Source organism: Aythya marila (assembly GCF_965140915.1).
Source record: "Aythya marila genome assembly, chromosome: Z".
In the NCBI taxonomy this organism is placed as follows: domain Eukaryota; kingdom Metazoa; phylum Chordata; class Aves; order Anseriformes; family Anatidae; genus Aythya; species Aythya marila.
In genome coordinates, this window is record NC_139080.1 from 14,899,888 (window position 1) to 14,918,454 (window position 18,567).

Here is an 18,567-nt window from a genome sequence, read left to right on the forward strand (position 1 = left end):
TAAAAATATGGAGAGATTAAAAAATATATATATTAAACTATGCCTATGAGAGTACCTCTAAATACCATAAACCAGGCTAAAAATGCTTTTTTGTTTGTTTTGTTTTGTTTTTGTTTCCGTAGGTAATTCTGATAAAAATAGTACCGTATTGAAAGCCATTGAAAATATCCAACTTGTAAGTGATATGAAAAATACATATGTTATCTGATGTTAAAATCTAAAGTGTGTTCAAATAATGGATTAATGTTATCAGTTGCTTAAATAATAACGAGACTGGCTTATATTTTTATGATTCAAACCTGCAGAACTATCTGCACAAATATGAGTTCTTCCTTCTAGGTGTATTCAAAATGGTAATGCTGAGACTGACAGAAATACTGAGAAAAATAATGCAGGCTATTTTCTATCATTATACGATGAGCTCCACACTATTTCACACCTTCCTTAAAGGTTTTTCTTCAGTTACAGCTATACAAGAGTTGTTGCTCACTGAAGAAAAAGCATCATGCCTCAGCTGAAAACTTGACATTTTAAAGGCATAGACCCAAAAGGAATAAAACCCAGCTTACATAAATCAAGTTTAGTTTTTCACATTACTTCACACCAACATAACTTTAGAGGGCTGACTTCTTGTATTTTATTGCTTGGTGACAGCAGTATCCAAGGAAAACTGTTAACCTCAAGGTTGCATGTCCTCTATTATTATTTTTTTTTAGAACCACAGAACGTCTTGGGTTGGAAGGGCTGTTTAAGATCATCTAGTTCCAAACCACCTGCCATGGGCAAGGACACCTCCCACCAGACCAGGTTGCCCAAAGCCCCATCCAGCCTGGCCTTGAACACTTTCAGGGATGGGGCATCCACAGCTTTTCTGGGCTGACTGTTCCAGTGTCTCACCACCCTCTGAGTGAAGAATTTCTTCCTTATGTCCAATCTAAATCTACCCTCTTTTGGCTTAAAACCATTATCCTTTGTCCTATCACTACATATCCTTGCAAAAAATCCCTCCCCAGCTTTCTTGTAGGCCCTTTTTGGTACCAAAAGACCACTGTAAGGCCTCCCTGGAGCCTTCTCTTCCCCAGACAGAACAACTATAAAGAGAGGCTGAGAGTTAAAGAAGAGGTGCTCCAGCCCTCCACTAACATGCCTTCCTCTGGATTCACTCTAATAGGTCCATTTTCTTCTTATACTGGATACCCCAGAGCTCAATGCAGGATTCCAGGTGGGCTCTCGCAAGAGCAGAGTAGATGAGGAGAATCACCTCCCTTGACCTGCTGACCATGATTTTTTTTTGATGCAGGCCAGGATACAGTTGGCTTTCTGGGCTGCAGGTACAGTTCACGCTGAGCCTCTCATCAACCAATACTCCCAAGTCCTTCTCCTCAGAGTTCAATGAGTTCTTCTCCCAGTCTGTATTTGTACTTGGGTCTGCCCTGACCCATCTTCTCAATGCTGCTTTTGCTTCAAGCCTTTTCTCCTTTCCCTGACTCTCAGTTACAAATATGTTTATATTATCCTCAATATGGTGCACTGTCAGTTATACAAACGTCTACTTACAGGAATCATCCAGTTGGCCAGGTCACCGTACTTAGACACCTGCATAGCTCCAAGCATCGTCAAATCAACATGGCCTCTGGCAAGAGAAGCAAAGTGTGTAATTAGCATATCATGTTCAAGTAACAGCCCATAACACTTTACATTTTTTTCCCAGAGTCTCATTGCATCACCTTTAAAATGGTATACCACAGACTTAGCAACCATTTTGTCACTCATAGGTTTTTGTTTTCTTCTAGATACATCACTGCTGCAAATTTTCCTGCCTGCCTACTGAGCCTCAGAAATGTTATTGTTTCTGTCTGGTTTTGGTTAATTGCATGCACAGACAATCAGCTCTGAACTCATACTTTTAAGTACACTCCTTCACATATTTACATGCACTCATTATCTTTTCAGAGCCATTAGGATTTAGTGTTTGTTTGCATCCAGCCTCCTTCCCGAAAAACAAACAAAAAACAGGTGCAGATGGTGAATTTCCATTAGGGAGGAGGAATGAGGATCATAGTTGCAAGCTGAACAAAGAGAATACACAATGTGCAAGCACAGATTAGATACTTGGAAATGACCAAAAAGTAGTTGTTAGAACCTAGTTATAAATGTGTTTATATATGTCCAGGTGGTGGTAGACACAAACATCACTATGGTATCTGTTAGTTAGTGTTTTTCAATTTCCAATAGCTAGACCTAATACTCTATAAACCACCACTGATTAAGTCCATGATCATTTTGCAGGCTGTTAAATGTTAACCACATTTCAAAGAATTACTAATGAGTTCAGCCACTGACTAAGTTTATTCTTTTAATGTTTCAAAAGATCAGGGTTTGTGTTGTTACATACCCTCTTATCATTGCAAATGATTCATCGCTAGAGAAATAAGAAGAACCAGGAAGAACAGTGACTGTCTCCTTACCTGTAAAAGAAATAAGATATTGTCTGTACATATTTTGTTTCTTTGACAAAAGAAGCTACAGCTATTAACCAAGAACACCGAGTTGGATTCTGTACAACTATGGACCCGATTACAATTAAGAATGTAAACCTAATCAATCATAATGGACAAGGAAGCAGTTTGTGACAGTTTTTAATAATAGGGTTGGCCACTGTTTGACCACCAGCAGTCTCAAGCAAGGCAGCACTGAGACAAGAGGTTAAGAAATTTCTGTGGACTTCAGTTTTCTGCACTACCAAAACTGAAAAAGAGCATCTTCAGGAGATAGGCAGGTTGCAAAGAAGAATGAGCAGACCAGGCACAACACAGTCTACACTGATAATGATGTAGAACACACAAAAACAAATGATCTAGTCTAACCTTGCCTTAAGTGCAAAAGAAAAAGGGCTTCTGTGTGTTTCACTGTTCTTGGGTTAAACAATGGAGCATACTTGGAAATGTTTTTGTTGTTGTTGTTGTTGTTGTTGTTGTTTTTTGACTCTGTCCAGAGCCGTCTCTCTCCTCTCCTGCCAGTACTTTGAAACAGTCTGAGGATCAACCATGTATTTAGGGTGCCCATAGAAAGTCAAAAGAAACACAACTGTGGATAAAATTATCCACCAAACATGAGATACTTTAGAGAAAAAAACAGACTTTAGCACCAGACGACACTGAGAAGATAAAGTTAGACAACAACAGCAGGGAAGAGACATCATTAAACAGTTTCCAGAAAACTGGGAAAAAGAAGACAAAAAGGAAACAAAAAGGATGGGAAAGGGGAAGGAAACACTTCAGGCAAGTTGAAGCCGAGACCTAAGTTACCTGTTATAATTAATTGAGTTCAACTGGTGTATTACATACACCAAGATACTGTGAGGAAATAAAATCTTAATAGAAAAAAAATAGAGTTAAGGTTATACAAGCAGTCTTGCAGTCAGATCACAAGAATTCATCATGCAAACACCCAGAGCAGCTGTGAGACTGCCTGAAATGTCCTTCCCTACCAGGCAATCAAGGAATGGGAGAGATGATGCAGAAGATGCATGGAGTGAGAACCTCAGGAAAAAGAGACGAGCTAAGACAGTGCTGAGAAAAAAAAGGCTGAGGGCCAACGAACAATGTAACAAGAACACCATGTTACCCAGTTCTGGAAAATGCTTTCAAGAAGTCAGTGCTTGTAAACACATCTGCTGAAAGGCGGACAGAATCTACCTTGAAATTACTGTCAAGATAACCTGACTCTAACTGAGACATTCAGAAAATGGAACAGACAACAAAACTTATTTCAGAAAAATGCAATTACATTTGATAAAAAAAATGGCAAGAGCCCAGCCTTGAGTTTGTTTTGAAAACATGGAATTTGGGGCTGATACTGCTACTTTTCAGGCTATGAGCAAGAACAGAATTAAATTTTACTCCCTTGTAATTTAGGATCTATTCTTCTTTCTATTCTTTGTAATTTAGGATCTATTCTTCTAAATGTTTTTATAAATTTGGCGGAAAAGCACCTAGAGTGGTCATAATCGAAGTAAGTATCAGTGGGGTTTAGCAGTTCTGCGTGTTTCAGCAATGATACCAATAATAGTTTTGGTGACTGAACAGAGATTCACCTAATCTTGTGTTTTGTCTATTGCAACTTCAGAGAAAGATGTTAAGGAGCTTAACTTTAAATTACCAATACCAGAACAATCTGATTTCCATGTTGCATTCTAACATTTTATGCTACCTGCAAGATTCTGTCTTCAAAAATATTTGTCATAAACAAGATCATCTTGATATCCTTATAAAAGCAGAACATTTTTTTCAGTCTTTATCAAGTTCTTGGCTTTTTTTCCCATTATTACTCTGTTACTGTGTTCATTTCTAATGCACTTGTATTAGAAATTACCATTAAGTTCTAACAAGGGTCTATATTGTTTTACCTTTTATGATAAGTATTTTTATCTAAATATTTTTTTCCTTACAATGACACCTTCAGTATTTGTTTAAATCCTGAAAATAACTTCAATCATTAACTCAGCTTCCATGTACCCCTGATATTTTTCTTCATAAAATGTATCTCAACAGTTGAAACACTGGACTCAATTCCTTAATAATTTCTAATTTCTGATCAGAAGATGGCCTTAAATAGCTCCTTATTTAAAACATAATTCAGCAACAGAGAAATAACATAGCATAACATAACAGTATCAATTAGTTAAGCCAGGTAGCAAATGTTTCAAGTCAGTGAACAATTGCTGGACTGCACCATGATATTAAATTAAAAGCCCATTTGATGTCAGTGCTTTATTTCCTTTGGCTATTCAGAATTTAATTGGACTAGCTAATGGACACAGAGAAAGGTGCTTTCTACATATATATATATATATATATTTACACACATACATGCATACAGAAAGATAGAGAGACTTAACAAAATAAGTCTAAGCTTGTCAGCTATGGGTCTACATTCTGTATCATTAGAATGAATGAGAATTCATAAGGTGTCATATAAGAATATATAAGGCCTACTTCAGTCTGTCAGAATGTAATATATAGGTTTAGTCTTATATAGAAAGAGAGAAGGGATGTGAGTACAACTTCCTATTAAGACAACAGAAATCAGATCACAGGCAGATGCAGTAAACCATAACAAGTTTGTATTTTCGCATTTTGTGGCTGCTTCTGAGGTGAAATGCCCCAAAAGAGCAGGAAGCAATATGAAGCTCAGATGGAGAAATACAGGGGAGCCATAGCAGGTGATAACATGTGGAAAAGGAACTTTCCTCCAGACAGAGCAGTCCCAGACCTGCTGCTCCTTTGTGTGCCTCCCCATCCCTGCTTTCACTTCATAACCTGAGACCTACACTCCACCCCCAGCGAACGGAAAGCAGCCTTCCAGCATTCTTGATCCCTCAGCAAGCTCCTTCCCCCAGCCCTGGCTACAGCTCCCTCCCCAAACATACAATCAGGCATCATGTACACAATTCACTGTACAGAAAGAAGCCAGGGCACTACTTACAGAATCTTTAAAAACATGTCCCACCCATAAATCATTGAAAAACATTTTCTAGAAGAACATGAAAAGGAACAGGGAAAAAAATATCCATATTCATGTAAAAGCTCCACTAAACAACCTCACTTCTGAAAAGGAAAATTGTACTCTTTACTGACTGGCCTGGAAAAGAGCTCCCTTCAGCAGCTACTAAAATGAACAAAAGCATAAGCTCTCTAACTAGAATATTAAATATCTCTATTGATCAAAGCCAACCTTCATTTCAAAGACTAAACCAAGCCAAATATGTTAATATTTATAAGTAAATAAACCAGGAGTCTGTTCAAATGCCAAATCAAAAGAAAAATTCTAAATTAACAATGAAGAATCATTTTCGATATATTAAATTGACTTAAAAGATTTTACCTGCATTAATCAGGTCTGGATCTACTTCACTTTCAAGTGGATAAGGACCCTGACAATAACACAGACATATGTCAGCTTTATATTACAATATCTTTGAGATACAATTCATGACTGCTTTACTATTTCTAATGCTTATTGCAGAAAACAGATCATCACAAACATCCATTTTTTTCCTCTTCAGCACAACACTATCCATGATGATACCAGACAAAATTTACATCAACTAATGTATCAAGAGTGATGGATATACTGTTTAGAGGCTGTTAGAATCATTAAATAACCAGACTGTTTTTTTTTTTGCTGTTGTGCGTTTTTTTTTTTCCTAACCAAACTGACAGACATTTTTCAGAAAGAGGTATTCAAGTGTAATATGGTAAAGCTTTACCACAGCAAAAATAGTATTCCCTTTTAAGTTTTATCACCATGCAATATTGCTTGAATATGATTTCTAGTAAAACTGTAATCAGGATGGGGACAGCAGCAGGGAATAAAACCTAGCAGCACAGCAAAGTAAGTATTGCAGATAAGGGACTATGATACATCCTTACCAAACCCAGGACTCCGTTTTCACTCTGTAAGTGAACAGTTATGTCTGGACTGATGAAGTTACTGGCCAACAGTGGGATTCCAATACCCAGATTAGCTGAAAAAAATCAGTCAAGGTGCAAAAAGGAATATATTTACTGTAAACTAGTAAATTAAACAAAGTTATTATTGGACTACCATTAGAACTGTTGTTTTCATAAACATTTCAATTTTTAGCAGGATGCCTCACATTTGTGCTGAATTATTTTGTCATTTGGACTAATTGCATTGAGTCAACATACTAAATAAAAACAAACAAAAAAGCAGTCCAACGAAGCTCCATTGATAATGCAGGTAAATTTTAAAAGAAATTCTTACGAAACTTTCAACTGCCAACAAGCTCTGCAGATATGCCTGAATAAATACTCCAGGTATCCTATGCTTTAACATCCCATCTATTTCAACAGAGTGTTATTAAAATGCAAGAATTCCAGACTCTTGGAAAGACAAATAAAGAGCATGTTAATTAACTTTCATGAAACAAAAACAGCTGCAGCTACTCGTCTATCAAGTCATCATTTTAACCTATAGCACAGGTGGAGGATACCATACATGCCATCCTCAAACTCTAAAGCAGCCCGTCTGATGATCCTCTCCCTCACATTGTCTCCTTGTTTTTGTTTGGCTTTTGAGTCTTCAGGTTTTCGGATTGATAAGCGCTGCAAAACAAACAAAAAATAACCATAAGCAAAAATTAACATCCAGATTCTTGCTTCTCAAAACACAAAAGCCTGATCTGTGATTGCATTGAGATACTTCATCTAAGAATAATGTTATTTATCTATCTCTTACAAGAAAGATGTTTTGTCTATCTATTCAATCTTACCCAAGCCAACAGAGTCATCAGACAGCCCCAATGATATCTTTAGAGCATAATGTTATTTCTTTGTCTACATTGCCAAGTACCTTGTTCTTATTGTCAAGATATGTGATACATAGATGCAACTAGTTAAGAAGAGTAAGAGTGAAAGAAGGCACCAAGTATTAGTGCAGCTACTAGCAAATTTGACATTCATTGCCCCAGAGATACCTAAATAGATTTTTTTTTTTTTTAATGTCAGCCTAAAATTCACATACTGCTCTCTTTCTGCATTAATTTAATTCAGTGGTGCTATTCTGGATTTACATGCATGAAACAGACAATTGCCAGTCATGTAAAGATAATGGGAGTTAGGCATGTACGTTTTCAGAAATAAGTCAATACAATCTTGCATAAAATGTGTCTGAAGTCTTTTTCCTGAAGTTTCCTGGCCTTAAATTGATGCTTCCAAAATCACATATATGTGAAAAATGCCCAGCATTCAAGATTTTTGTATGATCCTTTCTGTAGGTATTTCTTTACAGAAATTCTGTTCTTCATGCATGTCCCCCATGGGTATAAGACTGATCTGGACAAAATCACATCCTGCACCCACTGTGTCCTCACATTCACTCCTCACTAGGACATAATTGACAAATCTGGCAAAACTATCATCTGTTCCTTTTCATCACCACAAGATAATTTTTGCATCATTTTTTTTCCCTCTGTATTGGAGGTCAGTCTCCTCTTCGGCAGTCAGGAACAGTATTAGTCCTCTTGAGGTTCCTGATGACTTTATTTTATGCTTTGGCTATTTTTTCTAGGATCACTTCCCTTATATGTTATGGAAAAATTAGGATCAATCACCAAGGATTTTCCTCCACCAAACAGAAAGTCAGGTAGAAAGTATGACACAAACACTGTCCCTAACAGAGGGAACAAGCCTGAGCTCAGTTAGGCAGGAACCACTACCAGCAAGAATTACGATAGGCTTGCTGCTCTTTTTATTCCTTTTCTTCCCTCTTAGCACTTATACTCAATGTTTTCATATGGACAAACACTTCCTAATCTCTCATCCCTAATCTTCTATGGATAATCTCTTATGGATGAGTACATAAATCTGCCATTTTCTTCCCCTACGTATTAAAGAGCACTGCTAGAGTTACATAGAAGCACAAAAAAAGCACAAATAAAATTAATCTCTGTTACAACTTTGTTGCATAGTTTACAGTAGCATTTTTCTTTCTCTTGTTTTCTTTTTTTTTCTTAAGCATATAGGAAAGAGGGCAGTTGACTAGGTGTCCACCCCCCCTTACACAGACAAGTCAAAGAAAATCAAGTAGCTTATGTACTTTGTTTAAAGGTCTCTCCTTGGAAGAGAATCACCACTTTATCCAATGCCAAACTGTAATCAGAACAGAAGTTTATTAAATACAAAATTGGTTTCTCCCCTGCAAGTTTAAAGCTTTTAAACTCTACAATAGGGTGTCAATTCAAAAGGATGAAATAGAGCAGTCTAACACAACACACCTGAGGAAAAATATGAGAGGTTTGATACTTCTCTTTCCAGTCAAATACTCAACAACAGGGAAAATGTTTTTGCAGAATGAGCAGATGCAACAACAACCAAGAGCATGTTTTAATGTTAACCTAAACAAGCTTACTTAGAGAAAAGGCCTTTTATGACTTCATAGGACTTTTTGACTTCAGTTTAATAGTAAAAGTTTAGTTATTACAATTCCTTTTTGCACTTTTTTTTTTTTTTTGGTCAAATGTTTCTTTGTTGTTGTTGTGTCATGTAGTTCACCCTCCACCAGCTCTTCTAATAAGATTTTGAATCATTCCCATCTCCAGGCTATGGATACACTGGAGAAACACATAATTTTTAATTGGACTTTAAGAGCATTGTCACATCACCAAGATGAATGGAGAGACATAGCCTCAGTGAGGCAAAGCCCAAAGAACAATTACATAATGGTCATTTTCTTGGAATTTTTCAGTGTTTGAATAATATTCCTGCAATTTGTAATAACTATTGATATATTTTATTCAGAAATGCCAATGCCTAGAAAAGTTCCCATTTAGTGAAAAGGAAAGTTCTGTGACCTCTGCAATGTAATGTAATTCACTGTGAGGCATGGAAGGGGCTGAGAATGGCCCTACCATATCAAAAGCTTCCCAATAGGGGGAAAAAAAAAAAAAAAAAAAAAAAAAAGCACCTTATTGTCAAGTCCTGGTGTTCCCCTTTTGTCTACAGACGGAGAAATAGGGGAAAGAAGGAGAATGAAGAAAGATTTTCTATCAACGATTTTTCAACTGCAATAAAGTCATCAAGTACCACAGGCACTTGTTCTAGCTTATTTAGGGATTGAACCTAAGAGGCTGATGCATGAGACAAAAAAATCAATTCTCAGACTCTCATCTACCTACTAAGCACCTACCTAAGCTCCAGTACATAGGTTTGACAGGTTTTCACTGCTACCACTTAGTGGCTACAGTAAGAGTGCTGTAAATTCTAAAATGCAACCCAAGATAAGATATATCATGGCCAAGAAGCTGAGCTACTTACTTCAATTCTCTTCTCAAACTTCTCTCCTTGTATCAGGCGATCAACATAGATTTTGGGAACATGAATGTCTTCTGGGGCAAATGCTCCTATATCAACAATTTCTTCTACCTACAAAGAGAAAAAGAAAATATTTACAAACAATATTAAATGAGAGAGTTCATTAGCTGTTAAATTACAGTTAAATATACAGCAGATCAAATCACTGAAGAAAACCAAGAAATGGGACAAAACAGATATTCCATTTAAAATAGGCTATTTTTACTGCTTATCTTTCCTTTTCTTTCATATGCAGCAAAAAGCACACTTCCTTCAAAGGATATTTCTATATACATATTTGAAGTAGTTGATTTTTTAACCACCCTAGTTGTACAACTGTGCTTTTCTTGGAAAATCTCAGGTGCATAAAGTACATCTCATTCTGTCACAAAGCTCAAAAGACAAACACTGCGATGGGACTCTACCTTCATCAAACCACAGAGAAAATTTATGATGTTGAAGCAACGGATCTAAGATAGCATCTGAAATAATCTACTTGAAAGGAAATTAAATAGCTTCCAAACTGTCTTCTGTTGCCATCAGAAGCTAATTAAGCTTTCAGGAATATCTGAAAGAAGTCTAAGAATTCCAAAACAAGACCCCGCGTGTGACATATCAGTAGGGTTACATCTTTTGGCAGCCATCACCAGAGAAGCAACATTAAAGAACTTAAAATTCAATGTAACATCCTACTGTTACTGCACAATGTGATCAATAATAAAATCTATAGCGCATCTGATAGACAACTACCTCCCTACTGTGCCAAGCAGTGTGGCTATAAACAAACAAAAACAAATCCACCATAAAAGCAGCAGAGGGAGAAGAAATATTAACAGACTGAAGATCACAGGATCTGAAAAAGATGATCCCTAAAAAAAAAAAAAAAAAAAAAAGCCATGGATGGGGTAAAAAAGCAGGAGGAGACAAGATGTGAATGATGTGAATGCTGTAAGGCAAAGGTTGCAAGGAGGAGGTTTTAACAGCCAGTGACACAAAACACAGGGCTCACAGATATCAGAATCACACATCCAGAAAGTGCAAGGCTACCTGAATTTTTACAAAAGGAGGAGAGATGACGAAATCAGTAGTTTAAAAACTCAGTCCACTGTATTCAGGAAAAAAAATGGTGCAATTGCATCCATGTCCTCTCTAAATTGTCTCACTAAACTGAAGGTTATTACTTTATACATTTATTTTAAAGTTAATAAGGACACCAAGTCAAACACAGGGCAAGATGAAAAATCCTACAGCTGAAGATGTTCTCTAAGAGCTGGGACTACTACCATAACATGCTCAAAGGGAGGAAAATCAGGAGACTGACTTTGAAATGAAGCTATATATAAGCAGATGATCTGCTATCAGCAGAACTCCCAAATTCAACTTGCCTAATTATGTTTGTCTTCATTTATCAGGTTGAAAATTAGGTCTGGGGAATACTAATTGCTACTGATTTGAACTTCATCATAAAAAGAACTACTTTTATTTGCTTCAGTAGCTGAGGTTATAAAATCAAAATCTTTGCTAGCACAGTTCAACCAAATTCAACAGAACTATGCTGTCAGAAAACTTGACACACTGCATCCCTCCCCCTGTAGAATACACAGAATAAATAATTTATCCAACAATACCAGATTTTGTTATTAGTCACCCCATTCCCTTAATTGGTTAGCATTTTATCTCTTTGGAAACAGCCATCAGCAAGATAGCCTTTCCTCACAAGAACCATCAACATAATTATTTATTTTCTCAGTACATTATCCTAAATGAGTGTAACACTGACAAAATGTATTTTGCCCTAAGGATTTTAAATGAGCCTAAGGATCCCTGCAGACTGGAACACCTTTGTGATCACAGACAGCCCTCTACCATTCTTACTGGTGTCCTGTAATTTCCATGTACTACCATTATGTCAAATGAGCGTCGAGTATAATTAAAATTAAGTATGTTTGAAATATGCATATAACAATAAAATGGAATTTTGAAAAGGGATTGTAATTTTGCCTGTAATACAAGAACACAAATTTGCAAGAATACAAATCATCCACTTCTGCAAGTAAAATTAATCAGCACATTTCTTTGGAAAAGTAAGAACTCTCATTGAGAAAGTACAAATGTGATCTGATTACTCCAACTCTCCTTCCAAACTGTGCTCACAGAGAAACTAGATGATGCTCCAGCTGAAACGCTGGAGGTTGCTGGCAGCCCACCTCTATCAGTGTTGCCAGCGCTGCTACCACAGATGAAGACAGGCCAACAAAACTGAAACTGGAAGTCTGATGGCTATGGGAAACAGCAACATAACTTTCTACTAAGCACTACTGTGACCAATGCAAGACATAACCTAATAAGCATCTTTCTAGATAAGAATGATAATCAAAAAATAAACATCTCTACAGCTGGGCATATTCAGTTCCCTCTCATACTGCATATTATTTTGTAAGTCTTTCCTGTAACACATCCATAGTCTAATTCTCAACCACCAGCAGACACCTAGGAGAAAACTTATATTAAAAATTAAAAGGATGTGTATGAATTGTATAAGACATATCTTTTTTCCCTGTTTTACTCTCAATTTTATTTGTCTTTCTGCTCTGTCTTTCCTCTATTTGCCTCAGGCTTTATTTTGTCACAGAGAAGAACCCGTGTAAACATCTGAAATCCATATATGACATCCTGCCCAAGAGACACACAAAAAAAAGTCTGACAAAGCCTAAATAGGGAACTAATCAGGGCAGACCACCTTTTGTACTTTTTTGAATTAGTGAATCAGACACTTTGGTACTGTTGATATTGTCTTGATCACATGTTCATTTTCAATTTTAACCTCAAAGTGATAGTAAGTTCACACATCTTTGCTCACACATCTTTTACAGGTGAAGCTGAAGAGTGACCATATGGGCTGAGTTCTCTCTTCTGGGAAGGTTCTGATTCATGACTCAAACATCCTTTCATTGGTTCAAGAGTTTCACAATATCAGTTTCCTTCCTTGGTGTAAATATCCTTGCAAATCTTGCTGATTGCTGACAATGGGAGCAGAATGAATAATTTCAAACATTTCTGAATACTGGTTTATCTGCAAGTACAAGCAGAACACAAAAGCTGTTCTCTGCTATGATTCACAAGAGCCTTCTGCCATTCTTTTTGGTATCTGCACTCATAGAATCAATGGTCACTTGTTTCAAAATATCACTTCCTTCTGCAATTTTCATCCACTTTCTCTTTTAAAGAAGTTTTAATTTTGCTTATGGAAATTCAGCTAATATTCTGAACTTTTAACTCAGAATTTCTAAAGGCTTCTAGAGAGAGAAAGGGAACCTTCAAGGTTATGAACTTCCAGTAAGATAACAAACACCAGTTCTAGAACAAAAATTGGAAAGGAAGTTATAATGACACATTTTTTCATGTCAAAACAACTTGAAACTTAAAAAATGGTTACTTTGAGAACTCACTTTTTAACCTGTTCGTGTTGTCTAATTAGGTATTTTATGATATGTGAAATGTTCTTAGCTATATCTGTTTTAAAACTCAGTTTTAATAATACTAAGCCTCACAGCCTCACATGTAAACATAATTCTTTATTATGACCAAAAACCTTATTATGATCAACAACAAGATAGGGGGAGACAATGTGGAGGGCTGGGGGCAGGTGATTAACAAAATCTATGCACTTATTTTTAAAATGGCTTTATTAAATTCCTCTAACACTGTCTTCACTATCCCAGTACCTTTCAGTTCATCAAACTAAAATAATAAAAACACCCAGCAGAACATAACTAGCAAAAACATGACAACAAACAGAAGAAATAAAACAAATTTACCCCTTAGATGCTAGAGACAAGCTTATTAGAATGCTTCTTCAGTGCACTGCTGGAAGAGTCAGGATGTAGTTCCAAAATTCATTGTAACACTTATAAACTCATACAAAGTTTAAAGAAAGAGCTATGAGAAAAAGATGTGTCTGTTTGTCTACTCCAGAGAAGACTGAAGGTAGTCAGGAACTGTGATAAACCATTCCCCATAGCTAATACAAACAAGAAAAAAGTCAGTCTTAATTGATTTTAATTATTTAGACTGAGTATAACAAAAACCTTTGATATTGTAAAACGATGGAATATATACTCTGAAAATTGTCATTGGAAATTAAGAACAAACTATTCAGACTTACTGGGCTAGAGGGAAGAGCAAAGTAGGTTATTATTTACTCAGTTCTGCCTGAATGCAGGGAGATGAAATAGATGTTCTGAATTCTGTTCTGTCCTTTTCTGGTTTTGAGATCAGCCACACCATGAAATTTCAATTCCTGTTAAGTTTCCATTGTAATGAAATAACCATCAGTCTATTTCCATCCTGAAGAAGAGACTTTTACAACAACTTTAAAAGTGAACAACTACTCAGTAGTCTGATAAAGGTATGTCTTGGTCATAACCAGCCAGGTTGTGTTCATGTCAGACTTGGAATAAATTTCTTCATAAGCGTATCAAGACACGGGAACAGTAAAAATCTGTAAAGTGCAGATTTATTAGAGAACCTTTAGGCTAATGAGGCTGATCTGCGTCACACTGAAGGTCCAGTTAGTCCAGTAAGCCTCCATCTTGGCAAACAACAGAAGCTTAAAAGACAGCATGATACTCCTGGCTATCTCCTGCCAGTTTCTAGCACCTACAGTTTAGGAACCTCTTCAGTCAGAGGCTGCACATAGACCACCTTGCTTCATAGCTTCTGATGGACCACAAACTCGTCTAATAGTTTCCTCAACACCCAAATGATATCATATCATTGCATTTCTCAGATTTAAATAGCATGAAAAATATTTGTGATAATATTCTTGTGATTTCACCGGGTAATTCCTTTTCTTGCAATACAGGAATAGGAGGCAGTTGGTTTTGATTCGTCTATTCTGTGCCAATGAATATTCTATGTATCTGAAGTATTTTCTGTTTCTAGCAGACTTGTCCTCTGTGAGCACAGAAGAAAAACAGTGAGAGACGTTGCCAGTATTTTATATCTGAACATTATGGAAGCAAAACTGACATGAATCTTTTACATTTTCCATCATGCGGCTATAGATTCTTATAATTTAGGAGCCCCTGCTAGATTATACTCCTTTCACCTTTGTTTTCTCTGTTCTGTATCTCTTCAATTACCTTCACTTTTAGTTGCCTATGGCTTAATCTCTTTTCTCACATTTCTCTGTATCTGCTGCCTCCATTCCCTGCAACAGCCACTTTCCATTCCATGTACTTCACCTCTTCCTCCACGCTGTACTAGTGACAGCAAAGAAGTATATAGGCTGCATTAAATTACCTGCTCTTGGTACTCATGCATAGCTGTTCTGGCATAACACCTTGAAAGAAAAGAGGAAGCATACTTGATTATTTACAAAAACTGTCTATCTGTAAAGTTGTGTGCTTGTATGTATGAATGAAAAAAAATATGAATAAATTAGCTGCTGGCCTCCAAAAAAGCTCTATCGCACACATAGAATTATACTTCAGAAATTTAGAAATTGTTCAACTTTTAGCACTACCAGGAACACAATATTCTTAAGTTTTAAGGAGAGAGAAGATACTAAAATTTCTCAAAGGAAAAGTAGTAAGACCATAACATTCTTAAACAATGCACTTTGCCTTTATTTTTTTTTTCATACATATATAACTGGGCAGTTTTATCCAAAATAATCACTTTAGGCATACTCACTGAAATGCTCTAGAAGTGCTTTTATAAAGAGTAGCAACTTCAGCAATAGATGCCTGTAATCAATACTGCCTGTAAATAAGTACTGTAAAAATGACTCTGTATGTACGAACTAAAACTTGCAGGTTTTTTTCCTCATGATGTTTGCAAAGTAGGTAACAAAGAAAAAAAAACAGCGTCTGCCAGATATTACTGGTTACTGAAATACTCCCTTAAATTGATGGAAATACTTGTTTGATTGGTTGTTTGCCCCGGTACCTAAAGGAGGCCTACAGGAAAGCTGGGGAGGGACTCTTTGTTAGGGAGTATAGCGATAGGACTGTGATAGGGGAATGGCTTTAAACTGAAAAAGAACAGGTTTAGATCAGGTATTAGGAAGAAATAGTTTACTATGAGAGAGCTGATGCACTGACACAGGTTGCCCAGAGAAACTGTTGATGTCCCATTCCTGGAAATGCTCAGGGCCAGACTGGATGGGGCTTTAAGCAACCTGGTCTGGTGGGAGGTGTCCCTGACCATAGCAGGGGGTTGGAACCGGACAGTCTTTAAGGTCCCTTCCAACCCAAACCGTTCTGTGATTCTATGATTATTTGCACAAGTTTGTCTATATAATTCTGTATGCATCAACAAGAAAAAGTGATAAATGACAGCAATTTTCTTGCCATCTTAAATTCATTCATTTGAATTTTGGCCTTATTTTTCAACTGTAAAATTCATTACCTGAAATAAAAGTATGAGGGATTGCTTTAACACCAAGCCAGAAGTCCCACCTTCCTGCAGTAAGCACACCTCAGCAGGCTTCCTAAAACCTTAAAATCTGTTTGTTTTGATATAAACATATTTTGATAGTTTGAAGTCATCAATAAACTCACACTAATAGTGATTGGATTTTGCAATTTGTGCTTTCTTGAAGCGAGTGATTTCATAGTTCTCAATTCTTAATTATATCACACTGAACTGAATAACAGTAGTGACAACAGAAACTGGAACTTAATTATATTTTCACCTTTTAATTATAAAGCACCCAATTTGTATTCAGTATCTAAGTTCTTGACAATAAATGGAACATAACCATTCCCATTGAATTGATATAAAATTGCTTTCTCAGCTCTGAAAAAGTTAGTTTTGGAAAATAAATTTTTAGATTACATTACATAGTTTTCAAACAATTAAAATAATGGGAGAAGAGCTTGGGGGGGGTAATTTTATTTATTTATTTTTAAATCCAGCAGACATTGAACAAATTATTCACTTGTTAAGGGCTTGTTAATGGCAAAAGAACCTGTTTAGCCTGTACCAGGTACATCTGCTGGAATAAGGTTACTGACCACATCCCATATCTTTCCATTCCTGAACAGTGTAGCTGCTAACATAATAACTCTACTGGAATTATATCATTTAACATTTTTTAAAATGAAATTTACTTTGCTTTAAATACATTATTCCTGTATTTCACTGCTTATTTTCATAGATTCAGAACTATTGGACTGATAAGAAGGTAAAAATAAGTAACAGGCTTTTTTATTATTATTATTAAAATTGTTCATACATTATCAAGAAGAATTGAAACCTAAAGAAGTTATCTTTAATCTCAACAAAAGATTATATTTTCTTATTCATATCAGAGAAATGACAAATGAAAAGAGACTGAAAGAGATCTTATCTCCCACGCATTCAAAGAAAATTTAACTTAAAGGTCAGGAGACAAATTTAGGCTTTACTGTCAAAAATGAATGAAGAGGAATTTAAGTACTGAAGGAAGAGGAGGAAAACTTAAAAAAAAAAAAAAAAACACACAACCAAATACAAAACAAATTTATTTGCAGCATCCAGGAAGGAATTCTTTATAATTCCCAGCTTATGCATGTCTCTCTAAATACCTTTGAAGCTCGAATACATCTAAATAAGAATCAGCCCAGAGCATGCTAAGCATGATATATACATACAGGATGGTAATCAGGGTGAAACAATGCAGTAGCAGCTATTTTATAACAGATTGTTTTGGTGGTTCTCTCTGGTAAGAAAAAGAAACCTTGAGCTATTTCAATACAAAAGACAAAAAAACACATCATCCTGAAATGCCACTTTACGTACATGTATTTATTACTTATCCTTATTTCAGAAGTTCATTATAGACAGTGGTAGTTCAGAAAGATTTTTGAAAAATACATAGTACCACTGCTTTTTTCCTCCTCAATGAGGGATCAGTGTGATATATTTGACCTCCAAGACCATAGCAGAGATCCAAAAAAAAGAAAACCAATCCAAAATATTAAAGACCAACTCTTCTGCAGTTTTAAGGAAGAAAGTAGCCAGAGTGTTTTTCAAGGAAAATACTGAAAGAAAGAAAACAACTGAAGATAGTATGTGATGAGGTTTAGACAGTTTCCACAGATTCATCAGAAACCACAGGAATTTGAGTATCAAGTGATTTTAAGTTATAACTCTTAAGAAAAATAAAACTTCTCTTACACTTAATTACTACCCTTCCTGAATGCTGCCTGGGAAGGAGAACACTAAACATGTATATGAATAATGAACAGGAATAAGTGCTTCACAGAATCAAAAAATATTATTTGAGGCCGAAACTGACATAGACATATTAAATCAATCTTTCACTTCAGAAGTAATAAATACATGTAGTTTTGTTTTATCTTACTCTAATGAGAAAATTCTGATTCTGATTTCCTTCCCTCTAACATGTGTACAGAATTGCCTTTAGCACGTCTGATATTGTAACTTATAAGAAGTAGTACCTCTGATCTCCTGATCTCAGCAGGGTTTCCATTCTGTCTCTGTATTTATTGATCAGGGAGAATAACCAGCGAAGCAGATCAAGGCAATACTGATTGCCATAAAATTCCTAGTAGAACTCCTATACAACTCTTGCAAACCGGTTTACCTTTTGCTTTTGTAATCCTCCTCTCCCGAGCGACCTCAGAGTAGAAATACATTCATCATAGATATCTTTGCTGTCTCTAATTAAAACTATTTATTC

At 36.1% G+C, this 18,567-nt stretch overlaps 1 protein-coding gene across 1 annotated transcript in view; it reads right to left on the reverse strand.

The window, feature by feature from the left end:
* Positions 1-18,567, reverse strand: part of OXCT1 (3-oxoacid CoA-transferase 1) — an 88,679-nt gene that overhangs the window by 32,044 nt on the left and 38,068 nt on the right. Inside the window, exons 8-13 of the mRNA XM_082784344.1 lie at positions 9,840-9,943; positions 7,019-7,130; positions 6,435-6,529; positions 5,887-5,935; positions 2,396-2,468; positions 1,558-1,633 (exon numbers count right to left, since the gene is read on the reverse strand). Coding sequence (XP_082640470.1) covers positions 1,558-1,633; positions 2,396-2,468; positions 5,887-5,935; positions 6,435-6,529; positions 7,019-7,130; positions 9,840-9,943 — 509 coding nt within the window. The remainder of the gene's footprint in view (positions 1-1,557; positions 1,634-2,395; positions 2,469-5,886; positions 5,936-6,434; positions 6,530-7,018; positions 7,131-9,839; positions 9,944-18,567) is intronic.